General features: G+C 41.7%; 1 protein-coding gene across 1 annotated transcript in view; it reads right to left on the bottom strand.

Annotated features, from left to right (window-relative positions):
* TMEM131 (transmembrane protein 131) overlaps positions 1 to 22527 on the bottom strand; it is a 230492-nt gene that overhangs the window by 6448 nt on the left and 201517 nt on the right. Inside the window, exons 32-35 of the mRNA XM_041754105.1 lie at positions 13704 to 13879; positions 9424 to 9551; positions 3570 to 3694; positions 3223 to 3372 (exon numbers count right to left, since the gene is read on the bottom strand). Of these exons, the coding sequence (XP_041610039.1) occupies positions 3223 to 3372; positions 3570 to 3694; positions 9424 to 9551; positions 13704 to 13879 (579 nt within the window). The remainder of the gene's footprint in view (positions 1 to 3222; positions 3373 to 3569; positions 3695 to 9423; positions 9552 to 13703; positions 13880 to 22527) is intronic.

Here is a 22527-nt window from a genome sequence, read left to right as displayed (position 1 = left end):
GCTCTGGCTTCTGCAAATTCAGTCTCCATGGGCTCCTGGTGTGTGAGGTGGCACATCTACCCAGTTATCCTGGCCCACCTGCCCCGCCTTGTCTTCCTCATTTCTCATCCCGGCCCAACACAGCTCGCTCTTCCGCCCTGGCACATTTCCATCTCATCCCCTCCTGATGGCCCTTCATGCCCCATGCCAGCCCCGTCTACAGTGAAGATGGTCTGCTCTACTCATTTTCTGTGAAGGGTCTGTTTCACTTCCAGAACTGAAGCCCGCTCGGCACGGTGTTTCCACTTCCGTTGTGATTCTCTCCCACACCAGTGATTCTCCCCAAACCCCCAGGGGCTCAGAACCTGGATAAAGCTGCATGTTCCCCAGTTATGTCAAGGCATCAGTTATGGCACAGCCATACTTAACACCCTTTCTGTTGAAGCCCAGGCTATCTGTTCATTCGCCATCCTCAGTGCCATCTTGTACCTACCCCAGGATTCTGACTTTCCTCAGTACTGGCACCTCACTCACGTCCTTGTCTTCTCCACAATTCTCACACCTCATTATGTGGATAATCCCTTCCTTACATATGCTCTGTTGTCTGAGGACTTGCTGCCTGTGCTCAGGGCCCATCTCAAATGCCATCTTCTGTACGGGTCCTGCTCAAAGCTATCCATCTTTTTGCCTGCCTTGGAAGCCACCCACAGCACAGTGTGTCGGTCTGGTATCACCTCTACATGGTAGGGTTGTTATTTGTACAACTGTCCTGATCCTTCCCTAGCCCCTCTTGTATGTCATCATTTCTGATCTTCCCCCAGTCCTCAAGTGAGTTAGGAACTGTCCACAGTGGAATAGGCCACATGCTGTCTCATGTGTGCTTGTAGGCCCCAGTGCTCATCCTGGGGGAGAGTGCATGGCATCCCCTCACAACTGCCCTTTAGTGGGATGTGTTTCACTGGGCCAGTAGCTGCAGAGCACTTAATAAATGTTGGAACAAAATAGGAGAAGTTAAGAAAAGTCAGAAAAAGACCTTATGGACTAATGTTTGAAGAAGGAAGAGAGATGGGGGGAAAGGTAGGAGGTGATCAAGAATAGCACAGGGCATGTGCAATTAGAGAACTTGTTGACTCAATATACTTCCTCTGTGGCTTTCTATTTGCCTTTCAGTAACCCCTCGGATTTGTTGTCTTTTAAAGTCATGACATTGTTCCAGGAGAATTTTCTCAGTATCTCCAATGGATACAGGATACCATGCTATAAGGGGTGCTGCCTGAGGGTAGAGAGATCTCTATATATGGATTCCCAGTGAGGTGTGGGTTTGCACAGCCCTGAATGGAAGATGCTTTAACCTGCTGGGAAGCCTAGAAAGTGAAGTGGTACTAATAGAGTTTGGAGGCTAGGTCTCAGCCAGATCAATTATCAGCAAAGGGTGGAAAAGGGAGAAAAGATGAGAAAGCAGGGTAGGGGAAGTGAATTAGAATCAGTCTTGGTTCTTAATGGTTCATGTAGCAATAATGTGTATATAATGAAGACCTGCTAGAACTTTTGAGTAAGGTTGGTGGAGAGAGCAGAGAGGTTATAGGTTGTGGGATCAAGGTAAGGTATTCCTTGGCTGAACACAAAATAATTATGCAGAGGTGGGCTTTGGAGTGAGTATACATTTTTTCCAGTGGCAAAGCCATTCAGCTGTATGATAGGGAGCTCTGCCCTGAGGCACTGAGCTCTCTTGGTAGGCATCAGCTGGCCTTCCTGGATGGGCCTGGGGAGGAAACAGAGGCCCACAGCACTGTGTTTTCCAAACATTTTCTTCTCCAGACCATTTGTCTAGCATTTCTCACATTTCTCCCCTCCTGAGGTGTGGAGCCAAATTCACATGGGGTTGGATCTGGTCATCTTTTTCTCCTCTATCCCAAAGGAGTGATGCTCCTCAGGAACCACTAGGTGGTTAACACCGTCACAGCCAGCTCTCTTGTCTTGAAGGCTGTGTCCAGGCCATGTCCCCTCTTTCCTGCACCATGTATTGTATTACTCACACCAGCAGAGCTTATGTTCACGTCACTGGGTTGCAAACAACTCTATGAAACTCACTCCCTGGGAACGCTGTATTCCCAGTGCTGGAAACCTCCCACCATGGAGGTGATGTCTGTTTAATGTGAAACTGCCCAAATCAAAGTATAAGCCAAGGACCAGTGTCCAGTTGAAACCTCAGAGGGGAATCTAACAAAAAGCATTCAGCCTGGACACAGGGACTACTGGGAGATTTGTTCAAGACCTCTTGAATGATCAGGGATTTAGGTTTATACCTCAACCTCAGGCAAAAAATAGTATTAAAAGTGCCAGGAGGTCTCATAGCAATTAGGGGGCTACAGATTTTAACACAGCGCCTCTGTCCACTGTGTATTTATATAAGTGAATATGTAAAAGGCACCATGCTTAATGTATATACCGCACTTGGGTTTTCAAGTTCTTTTCCTCATTCAACTCACTGAGGGCTTCCATCACCCACTCTTTCATTTAAATCCCCCTTGACCCCAAACAATCTTGTTGTTCAACCTCGATTTTCCCTCTGGCACAAACTAAGTGTGAATTCACTCTAAACACATGAATCAGTCCTCAAGGTGGTCCACTCTTGACTCTAAATCCCTATAATTAGGCCCCTCCCTTGGGTTGTCTCTGTTATCTTCTATTTTGGGTCCTAAGTATCTAGGGTGAGGACCTCTATCTTATTTTAGTAGGCTGTGCTACTGTCATGATTTACGGTAGGCCAAGTTTGACAAATAAGATCAAGAACCTAGTGAGTAAAATAATGAAACCCTCACATAGGCTGTTTATGTAAAAGATGTGTCAAGTTGAAGGAAGATTGAATTTTTACAAAATTATTACACTGTTAATGTATGAGGAGCTAATAATGGCTACAGTTTCATAAAGAAGTATTTCTTTGGATGATTCACTGCTCCAGACAGATCTTTCCATTTTGTATACTGGGAAGCAGTGTGGTTTACCACCTCTGGATAAAGAGCCCTCGTGTGAACTGTCTGCTGGTTTTCTGGTGTAAAACACTCCTGAAAAGGCCAAAAAAACGACGACAGTTTCACAAAGGACAGAACAATGGGCTTTGGCTGGCTGGTAGAAGTAGCTTCCAGCAGACTGCAGATGCCAGGCCTCCTTTCAAAGCAACACACCGTGTGGGGTTTTTCTGCCCAGAGTAGGGCAACGTGGTTTCTAAATCCCCATACTTACAGCTGCCGGGTTTGTGAACTGGCACGGAATCCCATTCTGGTGGTGGAGAGTCTTTTTCACCCTCTGAGCTACTGGTGTTGCCTAGTTCTTGACTATTGGGGAGGAATTTTGCTAGGACAGGTGGCCTGTTATCCACTAACTTATTTGTACCTGCACAAAAATCAGGAGAAAAAAAAAATCATTAATGGAGGATAATTCCTTTCAGGTCTTGTCTCAATGAACCTCCTAATGAGTATGAGAACACCACTGCAGCTTCTTATAGCTACTAATTGATTACTGGTAACTTACAACTACTAGTTACTGATAGAACGAATCATGGAAATATCTGTACAGTCAAATGAAAATACCTTTTGTTTTCTGGGAATTTCGTGATTTGGATCCACTTGTCAATGCAGTTGGAAGAGGAATCTTGGTTGGGAGATTTCTGCGCTGTTTACTTTCCAATGGGGGGGTATAAGGGAGCTCTAAAGAACTGGAAGACAATCATGGGTGGAAAATTCAGATGTATGCCTTCATTTTGGAGTAGAGAGTAGAAGTCATTGATGATGCTACAATTTTCACTGTATATGTTTCTCTAATCTGGCCTCCTCAGGCACTATGTAGTCATGGTCCTAATTTAACACTGCTGCTTTCCAAACGTTTCTAAGACTGTTCAGGAGACACACAGCACTTGCAGATTTATCCTTTGCTACAATGAATGGAAGTCCATTATTTGATAATATGGAATGAGTTAGAGTACCCACACCTCACATAATGTGTAAAACCTTTAGCACAGACTTGCTGTTTGGGGGGATGCTAAATACAGTCATTTTGCTTGTTAAGGAGTCTCTCCCAGCATTTGGACTACTAGCAGGATTCCTGAATGTGGAGATTCTGAAAGGTCTCAGACTTAAAATGTCAAAGGGTCTGCACATGTTTCTCATAGAAACCATGAAATGAAGCAGGGCTAAGATCCTGGGTCACCTATGAAAATTCACTAGCCTACTGCAGAGCAGCAGGATTAAGTAAGTGATTTGCCTAAGCTCTAGGGTGAGTAGGGAGAGATGGATTTTCTTCTTTATTCTTGAACTCAAGGTTAACCCTGAGCAAAAATTTAAGTATTCTTTTTTATTTATTTAGAGTGCATATGATTCTAAAAGATTTAGAGGTTAGCTTAACATAATAAACATGTATGAAGAGAATTGGCTCTGACCTTTCTGTCCAAGGCAAAATGGGAGGCATGCTGGGCTATTTTAAGTTTCCGTAGCCTGTTGAAGAAAATATTAACATTCCCTGGGAGAGGAACGCCTGGGTGGCTCAGTGGTTGAGCATCTGCCTTCAGCTCAGAGTGTGATCCCTGGGTCCTAGGATCAAGTCCCACATCAGGCTCCCTATAGGGAGCCTGCTTCTCCCGTCTCAATCTGTCTTTCATGAATAAATAAATAAAATCTTTAAAAAAAAATTCACTGGAAGAGAAGCAATCTCTAGGAGAAATGGGTAGATGACCTTATAGGAGGTAGCAGTGTGAGCAATGTAACTATCTGGAAGAATAAAGATATTCTTTACAAAATTGCTTCTGTAATACCCACCAAGATCAAGTCATAGGCTTCAGAAGGCCCCTGATGGAAGCTAAGCTAACGTGGTCCATAGAAGGGCATTTTCCCGAGAAGGCTGAGACATAGCTGAGAGAACCCGGGGGCCTCTTATGAGAATTCTTCCAAAAATCATCAGTGATCTCTACCATTCTCCTGGTGATGGCCAGAAAGCTGTCCGTTCAAGGCTGAGCTGATAGCTTGCTTTTCATTAAAAATCTGACAAAGTTTACTGGCTGATGTAGATATTCTAAAGTGGGTGTGTCTCTGGCATTTTCTACCTTAGAGTACTTCCTATTCTGTCCCCAAGCCCCAGGTGTGTGACTCCAACACACCCCTCTGGCTTCCCCCAGCCTATCCTTCAGGTTCTTTCTTCATGCACGGCATTACCTTCCTACCTTGCTACTCCACTTCTCATTCCTAGAAGGCAGACAGTGTTTGCTAGGTTCTGGGACAGGGACAGCCTGTCTACTACACTAGATCTCAAAGGTCAGAATGTTTCAAACCTTCCAGACTATAGGATAGTATATAAATATTATTAATAGTATAAAGAAATACATTTTAACATAGGCTATTTACAAATATTTATAGGGTAGTAGGTTAAAGGTCATTTTCTTTTCTTTCTTTTGTTTCTATGTATTTTACAAATTTTCTATAATAAATAAATAGGTATTATATTTGGAATTAGTAAAAGAGCTAACCAAAAATCCAAAGGGCTCAGTTAACCCAAGTAAGTAGAATTTTTGGTAAGTTAACAAACCAGTGTGAAAAAATTTACTGTTTACGGGAAGAATATTAATGCTACAGTTTTATAAATCTTCCATGTCCTTCCACTTCTGACAGTGTTATTTAAAAACTCCATCTTAAAAAAGAAACCCAAAAAACAAAGGCTCCCATGAAACAGAAACAGACACCTCTGGTGGTGGTGGCAGAGGTGGGTATGTGGGAGTTATTTTTAAATTAAGTCATTTATAAGTACGGGGGTGGGGGTGGGGGCTATTTATACAAACATAACTCTATGCCACTGTAAAATTAGTTGGCTTTTAAGGAAAAAAGGTGCCAGATACCTATTTTTGCTGATTCATACTTGCCTAAATTAAGCTAGATGATCTTTATCAAAAAACCTTCTTTAAAGGCTTTTGAATAAAATAGGTTAAGAGCCTACTTAACTGAAATGATTCTTTCTAAAAGGGAAAAAGTGTAAGGAAGTTTCAGATGCCAGGCTTTATTTTTGCTCACGTAATGTGCAGTCTATGCCCCCGTCTGGGGAAGGAGGGGGAGGCAGAGAGCTAAAGCCAAGGCTAGAGCTTTCCCAGTGCTCTCAGGTCAGGAGGCCAGTGTGTGAAATGTGGCGCCCATGGCTCTAAGTGGAATGCGCTGTTAGAGCAGAATAGTAGATAGTCCAATTATTCTAAGAAAACTTTTCTCCCCCTTCATTTTAGATTATTACCTTTAAGCCATATAGCATGTAAAATGTTGACAAATAAAGAAAACAGAAGGATAGTTGCTATCCTAAACCAGGCCCAGTTCCACAGAGTCCTTTCTGTGCCTGAGATGGAACTCTCATTCCCTGGCATCTTGGACCTAAAATACAGTCTTCTGGAAGTCTCCAGGCCGATTCCCTTCTATGGAGTCGAAGCTGGCCAAGATGGATTGGCTAGGTCTCTGCTATTGCAACACTTTGCTCCCGACTCCCAGGAAATGATTTTTTGAGGTAAACTTGTAGGAGTATGGTAGGATGTGGCTACAGTGGCAGAGATGATGACCACTGCTCTGGGTTTATCACCCTCCTATTTATAAGAACACTAATTCAAATTCCTCAACCTTTCAGGATACGGCCTTCTGGCTTAGAGATAACATAATACTCCAGTAATTTAAAGACAGTATTTAAAGACTAATTTTTGATAAAGCAAATGTGAGCTAAGTCCACAGATTTTATTAATATTAGAATATCAACATTTTGGCTAACTGATATGTAGAAGAAACATTTATTCCCAATCAGATAAAGCTTTAAAAAGAAAGTGATAATACATATATGCCTTATTAATGGTATCTCTTTTTAAGAGTGCATCTATACCTTTCAGATTGCAGAATCACAGAGTAAGATACTGACAGTACTTCTGAGGTGACAGGAGTTTTGGGCATCACTGATATTAGGACTGGTAGTGATTTCACCTGAGTGACAGAGCAAGACCCTTACTGTCATAACTCAGTGTATACAGGGAATGGCTCTATTTGGAGAGGCCACATTTTTGGTTATTAAAAAAAAAAAAAAAAACCACCAAACCCAGTCTTTGTTTAACTCCATATTTAAGTGATGAACTAATGAATTCTGACTCTTAATACTTTTATTACTTAATACTTCCTTGAGTTTGGAAAAATGTAAAACAAGATTGGTGAGTTTGAAGACATTAGATTAAGGAAATTAGAAGGGTAAGGTTGCATATGGATTTCTCCAGTTACAAAAGACAATTTAAAAAGATTAATTCAGAAACATTACTTAAACTGTCTTGCTGGTAATGATTTTTCTCTTAACTATGTAGCAGGAAGTCATGAGTTATCCTTGTAACCATCCCTTGACAGAGAGCCAGAGAAATGGCTACTGTAGCCTTTTCTTTACCAGAGAACTTGAAATCTTTACAAAGTTAGTGGCATGCAAGTGAAATCTCTTATAAAATTTTCAAAATCAAATCTGCTAAGTCAACTTGTTTTATAAAAAAAATCAGAATACAGTAGAAGTCAGAGGAAGAGGGATGAGGGTAAAATTAACATGTTGTATTTGTATGAAAAATACTATATCTCTGAGCTCAGGCATCAAGGCTAATACACATAGTGCAGAATGGGCAAAAGTCACCCGTGGAATGGTTTTGCTATGGTAATTCTGCTAATGGTCAATTTCATAAAAATTTGTAATATAACAGAAGTCAGAGTGGAAGAGGGATGAAGGTAAGAATTAACACGTACAAACTGTTTAAAAAAATTATGTCTGACAGCTCAGGCATCAAGGCTAATCAAGAAGATTTGGGAAAAATCAGCTATGGAATGGTTTTGTTCTGATCATTTTTAGAAGCTTGGTTTTTAAATTTGTGGTAAGAATTACAGCATGATTGTCTATTCTTACAAGATCTCCATGAAAACTAGGGTGTTTCATAATTTGTATTTTTTAGCCTCATAATCTTAGGAATATCTGATCAATCACCTAAGTCTAAAAAAGGTCTAGAAGAATAATCCCTATCATTAGAGTATTATTCCTGTCCTGGGGTACCAGAATGTTGTTAGCACTAATTAGTGCTGCAGGTTGATTGTTCTCAAGAGAGATCCAAGTGTGTCAACCATTACTCCATTTGACATTGCTTCCAGCTGGGTCAGACTATTCTCAACAAACTGTGGGACTGGATCACTCAAATAACAATCTGCACATAAGAGTGAATTTTAGGTATAAATATTCTGTTAGTAATTAATGACTGCCATATGCTATATTATTTCATAAATTCAGGATTGAGATTTCATTTCACTAGAGTTAACACCTAATTTCTTATTAGCTTCTGGTTCTATGGAAGAGACTGCCCATGCCTGAGTTAAGCTATCTAGGGAAAGAGTCTAGTTTCTTGGTATTTCTGGAGAGCTCACCTATTATTCCCAGAATTAGAGTATTTAATAGGCCTTCCAAAAATATAAGGCCAAGTCTAATGATAACAATGCTCTCCTTTAGTAATTTATACCCAATTTCTTCAAATTCCTAGGTCAATGCTCACTTACCACACAAGGTGAATGTCAGCTTCTATGCTGATCAACTATGAAGGGCATGAACATTGTTAAAACTAAAATTAGCTTATTTGGGAGATCTAAGGTTTAATGAAAGTATGATGTAGCCTTAGTTAATGACCCAATAATTCAACCGCTTCATTTACTTAAGAAACGTTCTGGAGCAAGCCTTCCCTGTGGGGTCCACCAGAATCCTGTTCCATGGTGACTAGAATGGAGTTATTTCCTACTTAATTCTTATCTGATAGGGGATATCTATCCTGAGCATTTTTTTTTTTAAATGAAAGAGAGATAGAAAGGAGGGGGAAGGGCAGAAGGAGAGATAGAATCTCCAGCAGACTTTCTGCTGGGCAAGGAGTCTGATTTGGGACTCAATCCCAGGACCCTGAAATCATGATCTGAGCTAAAATCGAGAGTCAGCTTGACTGACTGAACCACCCAGGTGCCCCTGCCCTGAACATTTTTAAGGTAAGAATAAATTATTTCTAGAAGTTCTAGAATCCAATTGCAGCTCTGGGTTAGTGAAAAGATCATAGCTCTTTTTGAGAAAAATTATACTCCTACCTGTGGTTAAACTATCAAGGTCACCTTTGTACAGAACTGAAATGGCTCTCTGCCTGGGAACAAATTACTAACCTAAATTTTCATAACAAGTCATTAACTCTGCCTTTTACATGTCTGACATCAGAAGCATGTGGTCCCCTATCAACACTGGCATTAGAAAAAACCTGAGAGTAATACAGTGCAGTCGTGGCTTTTGTTGCAGAAACCCCATAATAACCAACCCACCCACAAAAACATGACCCAATTTCACCGTAATGTCTTATGTATACCTTATTTCTCCACATACATGAATTTTTCTTACCTGGGTTTCACATCTGTTGGGATTTCTTTCTTAACATTTAAGAGTTTTTTGCTTTTTTGCTTCACTTGAGACATTTCATTTTCATGTTTTTCAGGCATGGCTTGTTTTCCCTTTTGCTTTTCTGTATCCTGTAAAAGAGGTACACTTAATTGCTGAGAAGGATTAATAAAAATGAGTGACATAGTCTTACATGAAGGCAGAAACACAAAACCAAAGATGTAGCAGATAAATGTTTTATGTGTAAAAACAATAAACTCCTTTCTATCTTTATTGTGGTTCTGTCAATTTTCTAGCCTTTGATTATTAAGTTTCGGTGAGCCTGAATTATAACAAATGTTATTTTATTTATACTTGTAACTGCCTGGGGTGGGTGGTGGCCGTGGCAGCAGCATATTGATAGCCTTCATTTTTAAGCACTGGGGCGGGGGGGGGGGGGGGTAAGACCTTGCTCTTTTATAAGAAAGGTCAGCTTGGAAAACAATATAAAATCATACAGTCCTGAGAATGTTTCTAATCCTAAGTACAGGTAAAATTCAGAGCAAGAAAACAGTGCAGGCAACACTAAGTGTTCACACCTGTTCATGACGCATTCACAAATGACACTGTGATTATGTGTTATGGTGGGTTTAATGCTAACCATTCACCCTCAATGAGAGGGGCTTAGTTATTCATTCACTCACTCAGCTTACTAGTTACCCACTTGGTGCTACGCAATGGGGGTCCAGGCCCCTCCCCGAGGACTATGAAGTCTAGCAGGTGGGAGATGCATAGGATGGTTGGAGATGAACTTGTACCCCAGTGTGGAACTAACTGTCCACTGGCTATGACCAGAGCAGAGGAGGGCCTGAGTCTTACCTGGCCTGAGTGTGGAGCCTACACTGAGAAGGCCACACCTGAGCTGCACCTTAAAGCCATGCTGTGTCACTGGTCTGCCCACTGCGGTTTCTGGGCCTTGACTGGGTAAGTACCAAAACCGCACTTACGCATGTTTATAGTAATTCCTTGCTGTTGTGGCATCCAAGCATGAGACCAGTGAGCCTGTCTCCCAAAAAGGGCAAAGATCCACTCAGGTATTACTGACCTCACTGGGGAACTGCATGTGGCATGGGTGTGTACTTCTCATGTGTGGTAGAACCACCTATATGACAGATTGGAAATAAACACCCTGGTTCTTCATCACACATAGCTGGAGCAGCACTGTGTGCAAGGATGTCCTGAGACTAAGCAGGGGGACAGACAGGGGAAGGACATGTTCAACAAGAGGGCACAGCTGTGGGTACAGGGGTACAGGAGGAGTTACTGGCACAAGGTTAAATTAGAAGCTACCCAGCTTCATTTATGGTCATTAAGGCAACCTGGGTTTTAATAAGTCATGTCAGGTCAATCTACTTAGCTGTCAGGAGTAAATAACCAGAAAAAGGGCTAAAACACCCTCTTGCCCACACACCTTTTAAGACTATTCTGAGTTATTCAAGAAGTATTTCTTGAACACTTGACTCAACAAGGACTTTGTATACCATGAACTCTTTGAGGACAAGGAGATGCCTTTTTGTCCTCAGCTGTCTCCCAAGCACAACGTCTGGCACTCCAGTGCTCAGTATCTATTTTCATTTTAATTTGCATTAAAAAAGATTTTGAGTATAGCTGACACAAACGTTGCTTAAGTTTCAAGGTACAACATAGTGATTCAACATCTCCATACATTATGCTATGCTCACCCTGAGTGTTGCTCCTACTGCTCACCAATCAATGCTACTGTGATATCATTGCCTATATTCCCTATGCTGTGCCTTTCATCCCTGTGACTCATTCATTCCACAATTGGAAGCCTGTATCTCCCACTCCCTCTCATCCATTTTTGCCCATCTCCCCATCTCTTTCCCTCTGGTCACCACCAGTTTGTTCTCTGTATTTGTGGGTATGATTCTGCTTTTTGTTCATTTACTCATTTGTTTTGTGTTTTCGATTACACACATGTGAAAGCAGGTGGTTGTCTTTCTCAGTTTGACTTTTTTTTTTTTTAATTTTTATTTATTTATGATAGTCACACAGAGAGAGAGAGAGAGAGAGGCAGAGACACAGGCAGAGGGAGAAGCAGGTTCCATGCACCGGGAGCCTGACGTGGGATTCGATCCCGGGTCTCCAGGATCACGCCCTGGGCCAAAGGCAGGCGCCAAACCGCTGCGCCACCCAGGGATCCCCTCAGTTTGACTTTTTAAATCTAGCATAACCTACTCCATCCATGCTGTCATAAGCAGCAGGAGCTCATCCTTTTTTAATGGCTGTATAATAATCGACATATGCCTTCCTTTTTGAATGAATAGGTAGAAGGTTGGAAAAGGTATCTATGGGAAAGCGACCTATCAAGTCTGTTATCTGTTAGGAAGAAAACACAACTGTCAAACAGATCAGTCACAAAGAAATAAAACCAGACAAACTATAAGCAAGAGGAGGAGGAATAAAAACCAATCAGAAGGGAGGATGGTGGGCATGGAGGCCACACGGAGTTGGCACTGTGTCTATAAGAAACAAATGGTGGGGAAGGAGATGGGAGGATCAGGAGGAAATGAATAGAGGAAAGAATTATGCCAGTGTGTGCAGAGAATGGTGGCAGATGGGGGTCAGCTGGAGAGAAGCATTATGAGAAAAGCTGGAAGGGCAGGAAAGGAAGTGAGGAAACACTCTGAAGAAAGCCTGCCCTGAAAATGCTTTCCAAATGCTTATTCGTATCATTGAACCCATTGGGATTCCCCTCGAAGACGAGCAGATGGCATTCTGCTTCTCTGAAGGAATCTGTTAGAAAAAATATAGTACAGAACTCCAGGACTACGCACTGTACCAAGGGCAGACAGAGCACCCAACCAAATATGAAGGATGCAAAGGAAAATGGAGTTGACAAGAAAAATAAGTCACATAAAAATTTCATTAAAAAATTAACATATGCAGATGACACTGTTAGATATCTTTAAGAAATGATTCCTTAGGTCACTAGATTAAAACTGAAAAAGAAATTCGGGCCTGTAATATTAAAGGCTATATTAGGATCATATTAAATTTGGAATATAGTTATCTAAAAATAAAAATGTCAAAATAGAATTATGCCCTCACTTTTCCGCATAGCACTCATAACTCACAGTCTTCATAATTCACAGTCTCAGACCTGTTCCCAAAAGTAACTTTACCTTCCATTTACCTAATGCCACTAAATACCAGGCATTTTGCAGTATTATTTGACACTGGTGGCCACCCTGATTGCTGAGGACTTTGAGAAGGGAGGCAGTTTTTTTTTAAATAATAAATTTATTTTTTATTGGTGTTCAATTTGCCAACATACAGAATAACACCCGTCAAGTGCCCCCCTCAGTGCCTGTCACCCATCCTCCTTCCCTCCTCCCCTTCCACCACCCCTAGTTCGTTTCCCAGAGTTAGGAGTCTTTATGTTCGGGAGGCAGCTTTCTTGATAAGTGGTGATGTGCACTAAGCTGGGTCCCCAGTTCCGGGTGACCACTAAAGCCTTGGGTCTTTCCCTGGGCCACCTTCTTCTCCAGGATAGTCACTGCCCTAACTGTGGGAGGAGTGAGCTGCTACTGAAGCCTGCCATACCAGCAGTGATAAAGACAGGAAAAGTCTAATATAATTAAAATGGTCTAGTTCCTTCTCATTCTCTTGTGATACTTAAAATTTGAAACCAATTTCATGAGCCAGAGAAGTTTCTATTCCAGACAGTCCCTAACTTTCAAGCAGTGTTTGCAATCTCTATTTTACTTGATCAACATGCTTGCCAATGTTCTTGCCTGGGAGCAATTAAGATCTCCATCCTGGGGGTTGTGATTGCTTCCAGCAAGACAGTGACTGGGCATACCTGTGCACATGGAGAAGCAGTCCCCAGAACATGTGCCTATGTTAAGGATGAAAGGTTCATTCTGTATTAAAAAGCCTGATCTACATATGGTTTCACTCATATGTGGAATATAAGAAATAGTGAAAGGGACCATAGGGAAAGGAGGAAAACTGTACAGGGAAAAATGAGAGGAGAATACAAACCATGAGAGACTCCTAATTCTGGGAAACAAACAAAGGGAGGGGAGAAAGATGGGAGGGAGACGGTGACTGGGTGACGGGTACTAAGGAGAGCATTTGATGAGATGAGCACTGGGTGTTATACTATATGTTGGCAAACTGAACTGAAATAAAATACTGAACAACAACAAAAAAGCCCAATCTATGAGACAGGGTCTTGGGCACTGCAAGAGACACTCTCTTCTCTCATTTGTTGATACCTCCTTGAGGAGAGGCTCTGTGTCTGGGTTGGAGGTCTCTGTGGTGGTGGAGGAGCTGTCGTCATCAGCCAAGGAGTCTTTTAGATCATCTTCCTGTGGCTTTCCCTTTCCCTTCTTCTCCTTTTCCTCTTGCTTCTTAGGTGGTTTCACCTTGCGCTGAAGAGGTTTTCCTTTCCCTGGGGATGAGAATCAAAGTAAAGTAACTTCTTGATTTTCAAATAGCTCAGTGAATATGGCCCTTCTAACTTTTCTCCAACAGGCTGAATTCTTTCTCATTAACAAAGGTTTCTTTCTCTACCTTATTTCTTTAATTAAAGCTTTCCAAATCATGTTTGACTTTTTGATTAGAATATTTGTAAAAATCAGTTTTATTGAGGCATAATTTATGTACAATAAGATAACGCACTTTGAGTGTACAGTTCAATGATTTTTGGCAAACTTAGTAGTTTTGACAAATCTACGTCTGTCTTAGAATACTTTTTATACCCCTGAGGATGATGTAGTAGCTTTGAAAAATCACTGAAGTGAAAACCAGAGATCTTTTCAAATCTGTTTGGAGATGGAAGCCTGAAAGGGACACAGGATGAGCAGCACATGTGCATCATTTGAGGGGTGCTAAGAGGTCCAGTGGCAGAGCCATGATGGCAGAGTCCAAATCCTGGCTCTCCCTAACCAGATGTGTGATCTTGGCCTCCCATCTGTAAGCTAGGAGACACAACACCTTATAGGGTTGAAATGAGGAATTGCATAAAGCCTTCAGAGCAGTGCCTACCACATGAACACACCAGAGAATATTCTATATGGACAGACTGAAACAGAGCTATAGAGAGCCTAGTATTTTAAAAAGATGTGGATGTTCCTAAGACAAATGAGAAACCAACCCACGACATATTTGAGTGCCCACTATTTCCCAGGCAGTGCTCCATGTCCTGGGAATACATCTGTAGCACCAATAACATAATCCTTGCCCTCACTGAGCTAGCTGCATTACAGTGGAAGAGAAATCCCCAGAATCTGTGGAATCACCTGGCAGGTAGGCAGGTTAAAGCCTGCAGATGCTACATAAGTCAAAGTCTAACCCGTTCTATATATGTCATTTAAAAATCACATCCTTTTGATAATGATAGCTTAAACAAGTTATTTAAATCCTAATGAAACATTAGGTTAATGTTAATGTTATGGTTAACATTACATGGTTAATGTTAATGTTGCCAGAAACACAAACTTTCTAGAAGAGGTGCTGGCAAACTATGGCCCATAGACAAGATCTGACCTGTGGCCCGTTTTGTATGGCTTGTGAGGTGAGAATGGTTTTTTTCATTTTTAAGTGATCGAAAAAAAGAAACAATATATGACAGAGAGAGTTGGTGCACCAAGCTTCACATATTTACTGTCTGGCCCTTCGCAGAAAACCTCTGCTGGGCCTGATCTAGAAAAAGAATAGGTAAAGCTCTGACTTTTAGGAATGTCATTTTGTCATTTACTTTCACACCGATTCCAGGAGGTAATAAATTTGAAACCATAACTAGGACATTATGTCTCAAAACTTGAGAAGCCTTTGTCTTAGCAGAAGACTGGCCATTTGGTTTAATTATAACAGCTCCTGATCTACTTCTGCCATGCCAAACGGGAAGGAGCCTGTCTGGCTCTGGCCCCGGCCCCATGAGACCCCGGATTTCTCAGACTGAGTTCAACAGTACTGAGAGTACTGCAAACTTTCCCAAGTGACTGACAGCAATCCAGCAATCCCCCATGCGAGGAATTTCTCACCTGCAATTATACAATTCTGTCATGCTTATGGTTCACTGGGTGAGGGGCATTATTTGTATAAATAATCTGTATCTACAATAACCCAAAACCTGCTTAATTAAATAGGAAAGTGCTAGACGTGATTGTTTAAACTGGCTCAAATTTTGAAGATACGGATACACAAAGGAGAAAAACACTTAACAAACCAATAGTTGAAAATTTGGGTAAAAAAGCTTACTTCTGACAGATGCTTTTTATCTCCAAATCCCCATCTTTTATTAATTTCTTAATATCCTGCACTTGGACTTCTGTCCCTAGCATCTTAATGAATGGGATTTTGAAAAGGTTAACAATAATGCTTTAACTGTCCTATCAATGACCTCTAGTACTCCTCATTCTGCAAGTTCAATTGGACACTGGATTATCTCTCTTCCCACTCCTGCCAGACCACACATTATTATCCTTTTCTGGTACTGTAATTCTTTTGGCAACTTTTTTGCTGGATTCATCTTTGCTGGTGTCCCTAAAGAGATCTGCCCTTGGAACTTCTCTTCCTCCTTTGTATTATCCCTGGGGGAACACTTTAATTAAATTGACATAAGCAATTCAAATCTATGCTCAAAACTGAGTTAAATATCCTAAAAACATCTTCTGGAATCTTAGTCTGTAACAATCATTCTTAATCTCCTGCACTTTAGACTAGCCTAAGGAGCTTTTAACAAATATTGCTTTGTTTGGGCTCCACCCTGAGATTCTGATTAAGCAGTGCTGTGTGGGACGTGGTGTGGGTAATTTCTAAGAAGCTTCTCAACTGATTCTACTGTATAACTAGGCTGAGAATCAGTAGTCATAAATCAACACAATCACTACAGTGTCAATCCAATGGCTCAGGCTAGCAGCTACCTCATTGTCCTGGATGGTTTCTTCGGCTGCTTCGGTTTCCAATTTCAAATGTTGGTGGGAAGGGAGAGAGCATGCTTTCATCAAAGGACTAATAATAATTTGGACTGGATCAGCCTGATGACAGGCCTATGTGCCCTGAAAGACTGCACGTACAGGGGTGGCCTTTGCCTTCCTCTTGCCACTTCATACAGTGGGGTAAGAAGCTTATTTCTCAGGAAAGCTTGTTCCCAATGATCTCTTCTATTCCTCGGGGATTGGTTCCCAGTGGAAAGATTGGGCTTTGGGGAAAGGAGAGTCTAAAATGTTTTGCTAGGAGGGGACTGGGAAGTGGGAATCAGAAGTGAGAGGGAAACTGCCCTCTCTACGATAAATTATTACCTCGATACACAGTGGAGGACACAGGTATCACCTGTCTTAAGGGAACCATGTCTTAACTGGTGCATAATATATATAAAAATTAACCCATCTAAATAAAGACTTTACAAACTGAAGGGAGATACAGCTGAGAAAAACAATGTTTCCAGCACTGGGCAAGGGACATACCCAATGTGAGTGACAGGGTCCTCAGGCTTCACACCACGGTTTGGATGAACGGTCCCTGATGCCACTCACCCTCTGTCTGCCTACTGTTACCATCACCAAGTGGACTCTTGATTGAGGATGCTACCTGACCTGCTGTGGGCAGCATTTACCCCCTCTGCCCTATTCCTCATATAGTTTAAGCACCTGAAGGGCAGCGATCAACCTTACTCATCTCTCCATCCTCAGCACTTTACGTGGTACCCAGCACATAGCAGGTGTGCAGCCAATGTCTACCAAGCTGTACAAGTTGGTTTTGTGCCTTTCTAAACACTGAAATATGCCTACACTGTGACCTGCTCTGAGCTTCCACACGCCAAGTCTGGAAGCTTAACCCACCTCACTCTTTTATGAGTAACATATCAAGATTTGAATCCAAAGTTGGTCTTCATAGTAAACCGCATGATTCCATGTATAGAACATTCTCGAAATGACATATTATAGTATTATAGAAGTGGATATTAATGGTTGCCAGGGGTTAAGGAAGGGATAGGAGTGGGAGGGAAGTGGGTGTGGTGAGAAAGGACACATAAGGGATCATTACGGAGATATAAATGTTCTGTATCTTGACTAGATCAGCATCAGTACAGGCATACTGGAAATATTGCAGGTTTGGTTCCAGACCACCACAATAAAAGGAGTCAAATTAATTTTCTGGTTTCCTAGTACATATGAAAGTTATCTTTACAATATATTGTCATCTATTAAGTATGCAATAGCATTGTATCTAATGAAACCCCAAATGTATGTACTTAAAAAATACTTTACTGCTAAAATGTTAAGCATCATCTGAGCTTTCAGGGAGTTATAATCACTGAACACAGATAACCAAATAAGTTTAATAATGAAAAAGTTTGAAATATTGAGAGGATTGCCAAAATGTGACACAGAGACATGAAGTGAGCAAATGCTATTGGAAAAATGCTGCCAATATACTTGCTTAGTGTAGGATTGCCACAAGCTGTAAGAAACTGCAGTTATCTGGTGAATGGCAATAAAGCTAGGCACAGTAAGATGAGGCATGCCTGTATCTGGGGTTTTGATATTGTACTGTTGACTAAATTATGTCCAGTTGGTGGTTATTATGCTTGCTCATAAAAATGGTCAGAATGAAACAGTTTCTTCATTGCTTTAAAGCCTAACCAAGTATTATTTTTTCTAATAATTGAGTGGATACAAAACTCTTCATTGGCAAAAGCCATTTGTCCCTGTCTGCAGGGTACTTTAGGGCTGACCTGTGTGTATACAAGAACACAGGCAGGCTGCTAAATATTTGTGACAGAGTACCATGTGCATCTTACAGATCTGACATCTTTACTCAACAGTGAAGTTCTGAGCCTCATCAAATAATCCAAATATGAGCTGACTATATTCTGTAGTCACCACGACTGTTGTGCATGTGGGTGAGGCTGACTGTACATCTAAGAGGCATGATATAGAGGAGGGGTTATGATTGATTTAATGTTATAACACCAACATAAAGCATCTATGTGAAGAACATTCCCATACTCTCTCCAATAAAGACACAATGCCCATTCTGTTAATCAGTGTCCTCAGATCCCTGGGTGGCTTAGCAGTTTGGCACCTGCCTTTGGTCTGGCGCGCGATCCTGGAGTCCCGGGATGGAGTCCTGCGTCAGGCTCCCTCCGTGGGGCCTGCTTCTCCCTCTGCCTGTGTCTCTGCCTCTCTCTCTCTCTCTCTCTCTCTCTCTATCATGAATGAGTAAATAAAATCTTAAAAAAAAAAAATCGGTGTCCTCAGATTGAAACTGGAATTCAACGTGAGCAAAGTCTGTTTTTTTTTTTTCTTTTCAGATGAATTCTCAGGCTTCCATTTCTTACATGAGAACTATATAACAATGTTTTACTTTGGCCCTGCTGCCTGGAACTATGCTGCTCAATTTAACACTTAATGGTAACAACTAAGTTTTCTAGGTTTCTGAGGAGAGAGGACCATAATTAAAAGCAAAAGATAAAAACATCAAAAACTCTTTTTTGTATTTTATTCACTGCTTTACACATGCTTTAATAATTTAAGCCACCTCCAATTATTTTAAGTAGGCAAAGTATGAATTATAAATTTAAAGACTATATCGTACTCATTTACTTTTTGTCTTCCCTAAGTACTGAATACATGAATTTGTAATTAACTAGTTTGGGCAAGCTACTTTGGCTCTCCTACTTGAAGTCACTTCATTAACTTCTACCCAAAATAATTGCTTTAGGAAAGTTTCAATTACCAGCAAAATGGTTTCTCTGAATATGTGCAGTCCCTGGCAGCAGTGAACCTCAGGCAGGCCATGTAGTATCAACTATAACACCTGACTAGAATGTCTAGAGAAGCACTAATTTTAGCAGAAATTTGTCTTCCTCCTCACGTTTTGGCTGCTGAAATGGTCTAAATGAGGCAAATAAATAATACAGACCCATACACAATTTACTTGGGTTAGTACTGGTCATGCAAAGTTACTTCCCTAAATAGTAACTTTATAGGAGTATGTTAAATTAAAACATATAAATAATGCATATGAAAAAAACTCTTCAGGAGTTCTTTAAGCTAAAGCAAATACTGTTTTCAAAGTTTTACAGTAATATTATTTTGTCTAGGTTCTGTGCTTACATTGTGAAGATACTTGTTTAGCTAAATACAAATTAGAAAAGAAGTCCTTATTAAATGGAATAATTTTACTTCTAACCCAGGCAAGGAATTAATAATGAATCTGTAAGGACACCCATGCTCTTTTTGCTCCAGCTTTTCTTGTACCTTTATAAGGTTGTACATACCATTTGTGATAGTAAGCAGAACCAATAAGGTATCCAGGAATAGGGAGGGAAAAAAAAAGGCTGCACTAACACAACTTCTAGTACACCGAATTCAATTAGGTTGGGTTTTTATAAAATTACTGCACTGGATTAATTTTGGATTTGTTTATTCTAGAAACCAAGTATCACAGATAATCAAAGGCACACTTAACTACAATTTAATGTTGGGAGAGGACAGTTTCTGTCCTGTCTAGGCTTTTTTCTCCACTCCTTTTAAGGGCAATTCCTTGTCTGCCTAAAAACCACCAGCGGGACCACACTGGTGCCCACCTCCCAAGGGCATTCCCTGGTTATATTCACTAGTGGGTTAACAGAGGTTATCCCAATCACCTGTGCACCTTGTTGAATGCAGAGTCTGATTCAGCAGTCTGGGCTGGGGACCATGATTCTCCATTTATAGGCCCCGGGTGATGTCATTATTGCTGGTCCCCGCACTACAACTTCGGGTAGCAAACACTGCCAACTGCTCCCCTTGTGCTGATACTAGCTTTACTCTGGGCTCCCTCAGGTCCACTTCTCCACCCGTACTGGGCAAATCAAGTTAGATTTATTCTAAGGACTGGTTACCTTTGCCTGTGGGACAATATATAGTAGTGGAAGAGGGAGTGGAAAGTTTCTCAACCAAGCCTCAGGCTTCACCAATACTTGGCAGATGCCCTGCTTTTGGAGGGAGGTGAGGTTAGGTAGATTTTATAATGTTAGCTCTGAATCTAGTTTGTCTGTTTCCTTGCAAATAGCCTGGAAGGCAGATCAGATCTATGCACCTAGACCCCTCTACATCTGTGACAACTGCATATATACTGTTCCTGCACACAGTCTGGCCTCACTACTGTACCCTGCATGTCTTCTAGTCTTCCCCTGAGGAGCCTGGCACCAGCCTCATGGACTTCCCCTGATTCTCAATCTTCTATCGTCCGGGCTCCGGGCCTTGCCTGGATCAGGTTAATCATCAGTACCTCTGAAATCCAAAAAGCTCTCTGAGTTTTTCTCCTTAACTCATTTAGAAACAAAACTCAAGGGATGCCTGGGGTGGCTCAGATGGTTAAATGTCTACCTTTGACTCAGGCCATGGCCCGAGGGTCCTGGGATTAAGCCTTGTATCGGGCTCCCTGCTCATTGGGGAGCCTGCTTCTCCCTCTTGCTGCCACTCTGCCTACTTGTGCTTTCTGTCAAACGAATAAATAAAATCATTAAAAAAAAAAAAAAAGAAGAAATAAAACTTGAGGCCTAAACTCTTGGTGGTACAACTTAAGGCGAACTGACGTTAGTTTTATGAATCATATGGTGCATGAACTTCCCAGAATTCTAATTCCCAAACACATGAAGCTTCCAGAGAGTTACGTAAGGGACCACAGACCTGTAGCTCTGGGGCCTCACTGTTGCTAACAGGCTTTACTTCTACTATACGTCCACATCCCATTTCCAAGGCTGCACGTAAGAACCCGTTACTGCCCAGAACTGCTTTTCCTCTGAAAGGCCTCACTTTCAGACCACAGTCTCCTGTCATTCCCTTGCTTCTACCATCCCTGTAGTTAGACGTGCTGGATCTCCTATCCCTTGACTGTCCATGTTCTCCTTGTTTGTGGGGCTCCTTCTGGCCTGACGTCCTTCTCTATCCTGCAAATTCCACACAATCTGGCAGATGCATCTCTCTCCTGCCAACAGCCCCCATGGCATTCTCAGCTCCCGTCTTTTTTTTTTTGCCACCCCAGCCCTGCAGAACCCCGACAGAGCTGTAACACAACTCTCCAGCTTTCACTCCTCACCCCTGGGCTGCGGTGGAGGACAGAGAAAAAGGGCCAAAGTGTGACCTTGCCCCTCAGCTGGGGCTATGTTACCTGAGGGGCTGCTTTGCACATTTGGCTTTCATGTTCCATAGACTCCCAGTCCACAGAAATGTAAGCTTGTTGGAGTCAGAATACTCCAAACTGTTTTCTGTTTCTACCCTACTCCACCCTCAGTTCCAGCAACTGTGACTTCAGCTCAAACAGAAGCTCTTCTGACTCCCAGTACCGCCTCTTCATCACTACCCATTCATCTGCATCCACAAAGCTGTGGAATGAGTGCTCCCCCCACCCCCCGCTTTTTAAAAAATATTTTATTTATTTATTCCTCAGACACACAGAGGGAGTCAGACACAGGCAGGGGGAGAAGCAGGCTCCCCTCAAGGAGCCCAATGTGGGACTCAATCCCGGACTCTGGGATCACAGCCCTAGTGGAAGTCAGACGTTCAACTGCTGAGCCACTCAGGTGTCCCAAGTGTCCCTTCTTTTATAATCTACTGAACTGGGTCCCACCTCACCCTCCTCTTTGGGCACTTGCTTTTCTTCTTTTTGGAGGCAGCAGGGCACTGTAGTTATAAGCTGAGAGCTTAGACTCAGGCCTGGGCATGGCCTCCCATATATACCTGCTGCAATCTTTCTTTCTGGACTGGATTCCTACCTGGAGACAGAGTCACAGAAGTGCCCATCATGATGGTGCACAAGGCATGCACAGTTGGGCCTAGACCGCTAGTAAGTGTTGACCAACGCCACTGCTCTCAGCTCTACTAGCTTTTTGTCCTTCATTCATAGATATTTCCAAACACTATACTTCCTGTTTTTTCATGAAAAATACTACCACACAATATATTTACCCTCCCATCTTTTTTTTTGGCTAAAAGTTAAAGAACATGGAAACTACAGATTAAAGAGTAAATGCCCCCTTACTTGCCCTCACTAAGAAGTGGTTGCTATTAACACTCAACTCTCTATGTCACAGTAACCTGGTTT

The sequence above is a fragment of the Vulpes lagopus genome, chromosome 5, assembly GCF_018345385.1.
Source record: "Vulpes lagopus strain Blue_001 chromosome 5, ASM1834538v1, whole genome shotgun sequence".
NCBI classification, from domain to species: domain Eukaryota; kingdom Metazoa; phylum Chordata; class Mammalia; order Carnivora; family Canidae; genus Vulpes; species Vulpes lagopus.
Note: the sequence above shows the minus strand (reverse complement) of the source record. Positions and strands in the feature narration are given on the sequence as shown.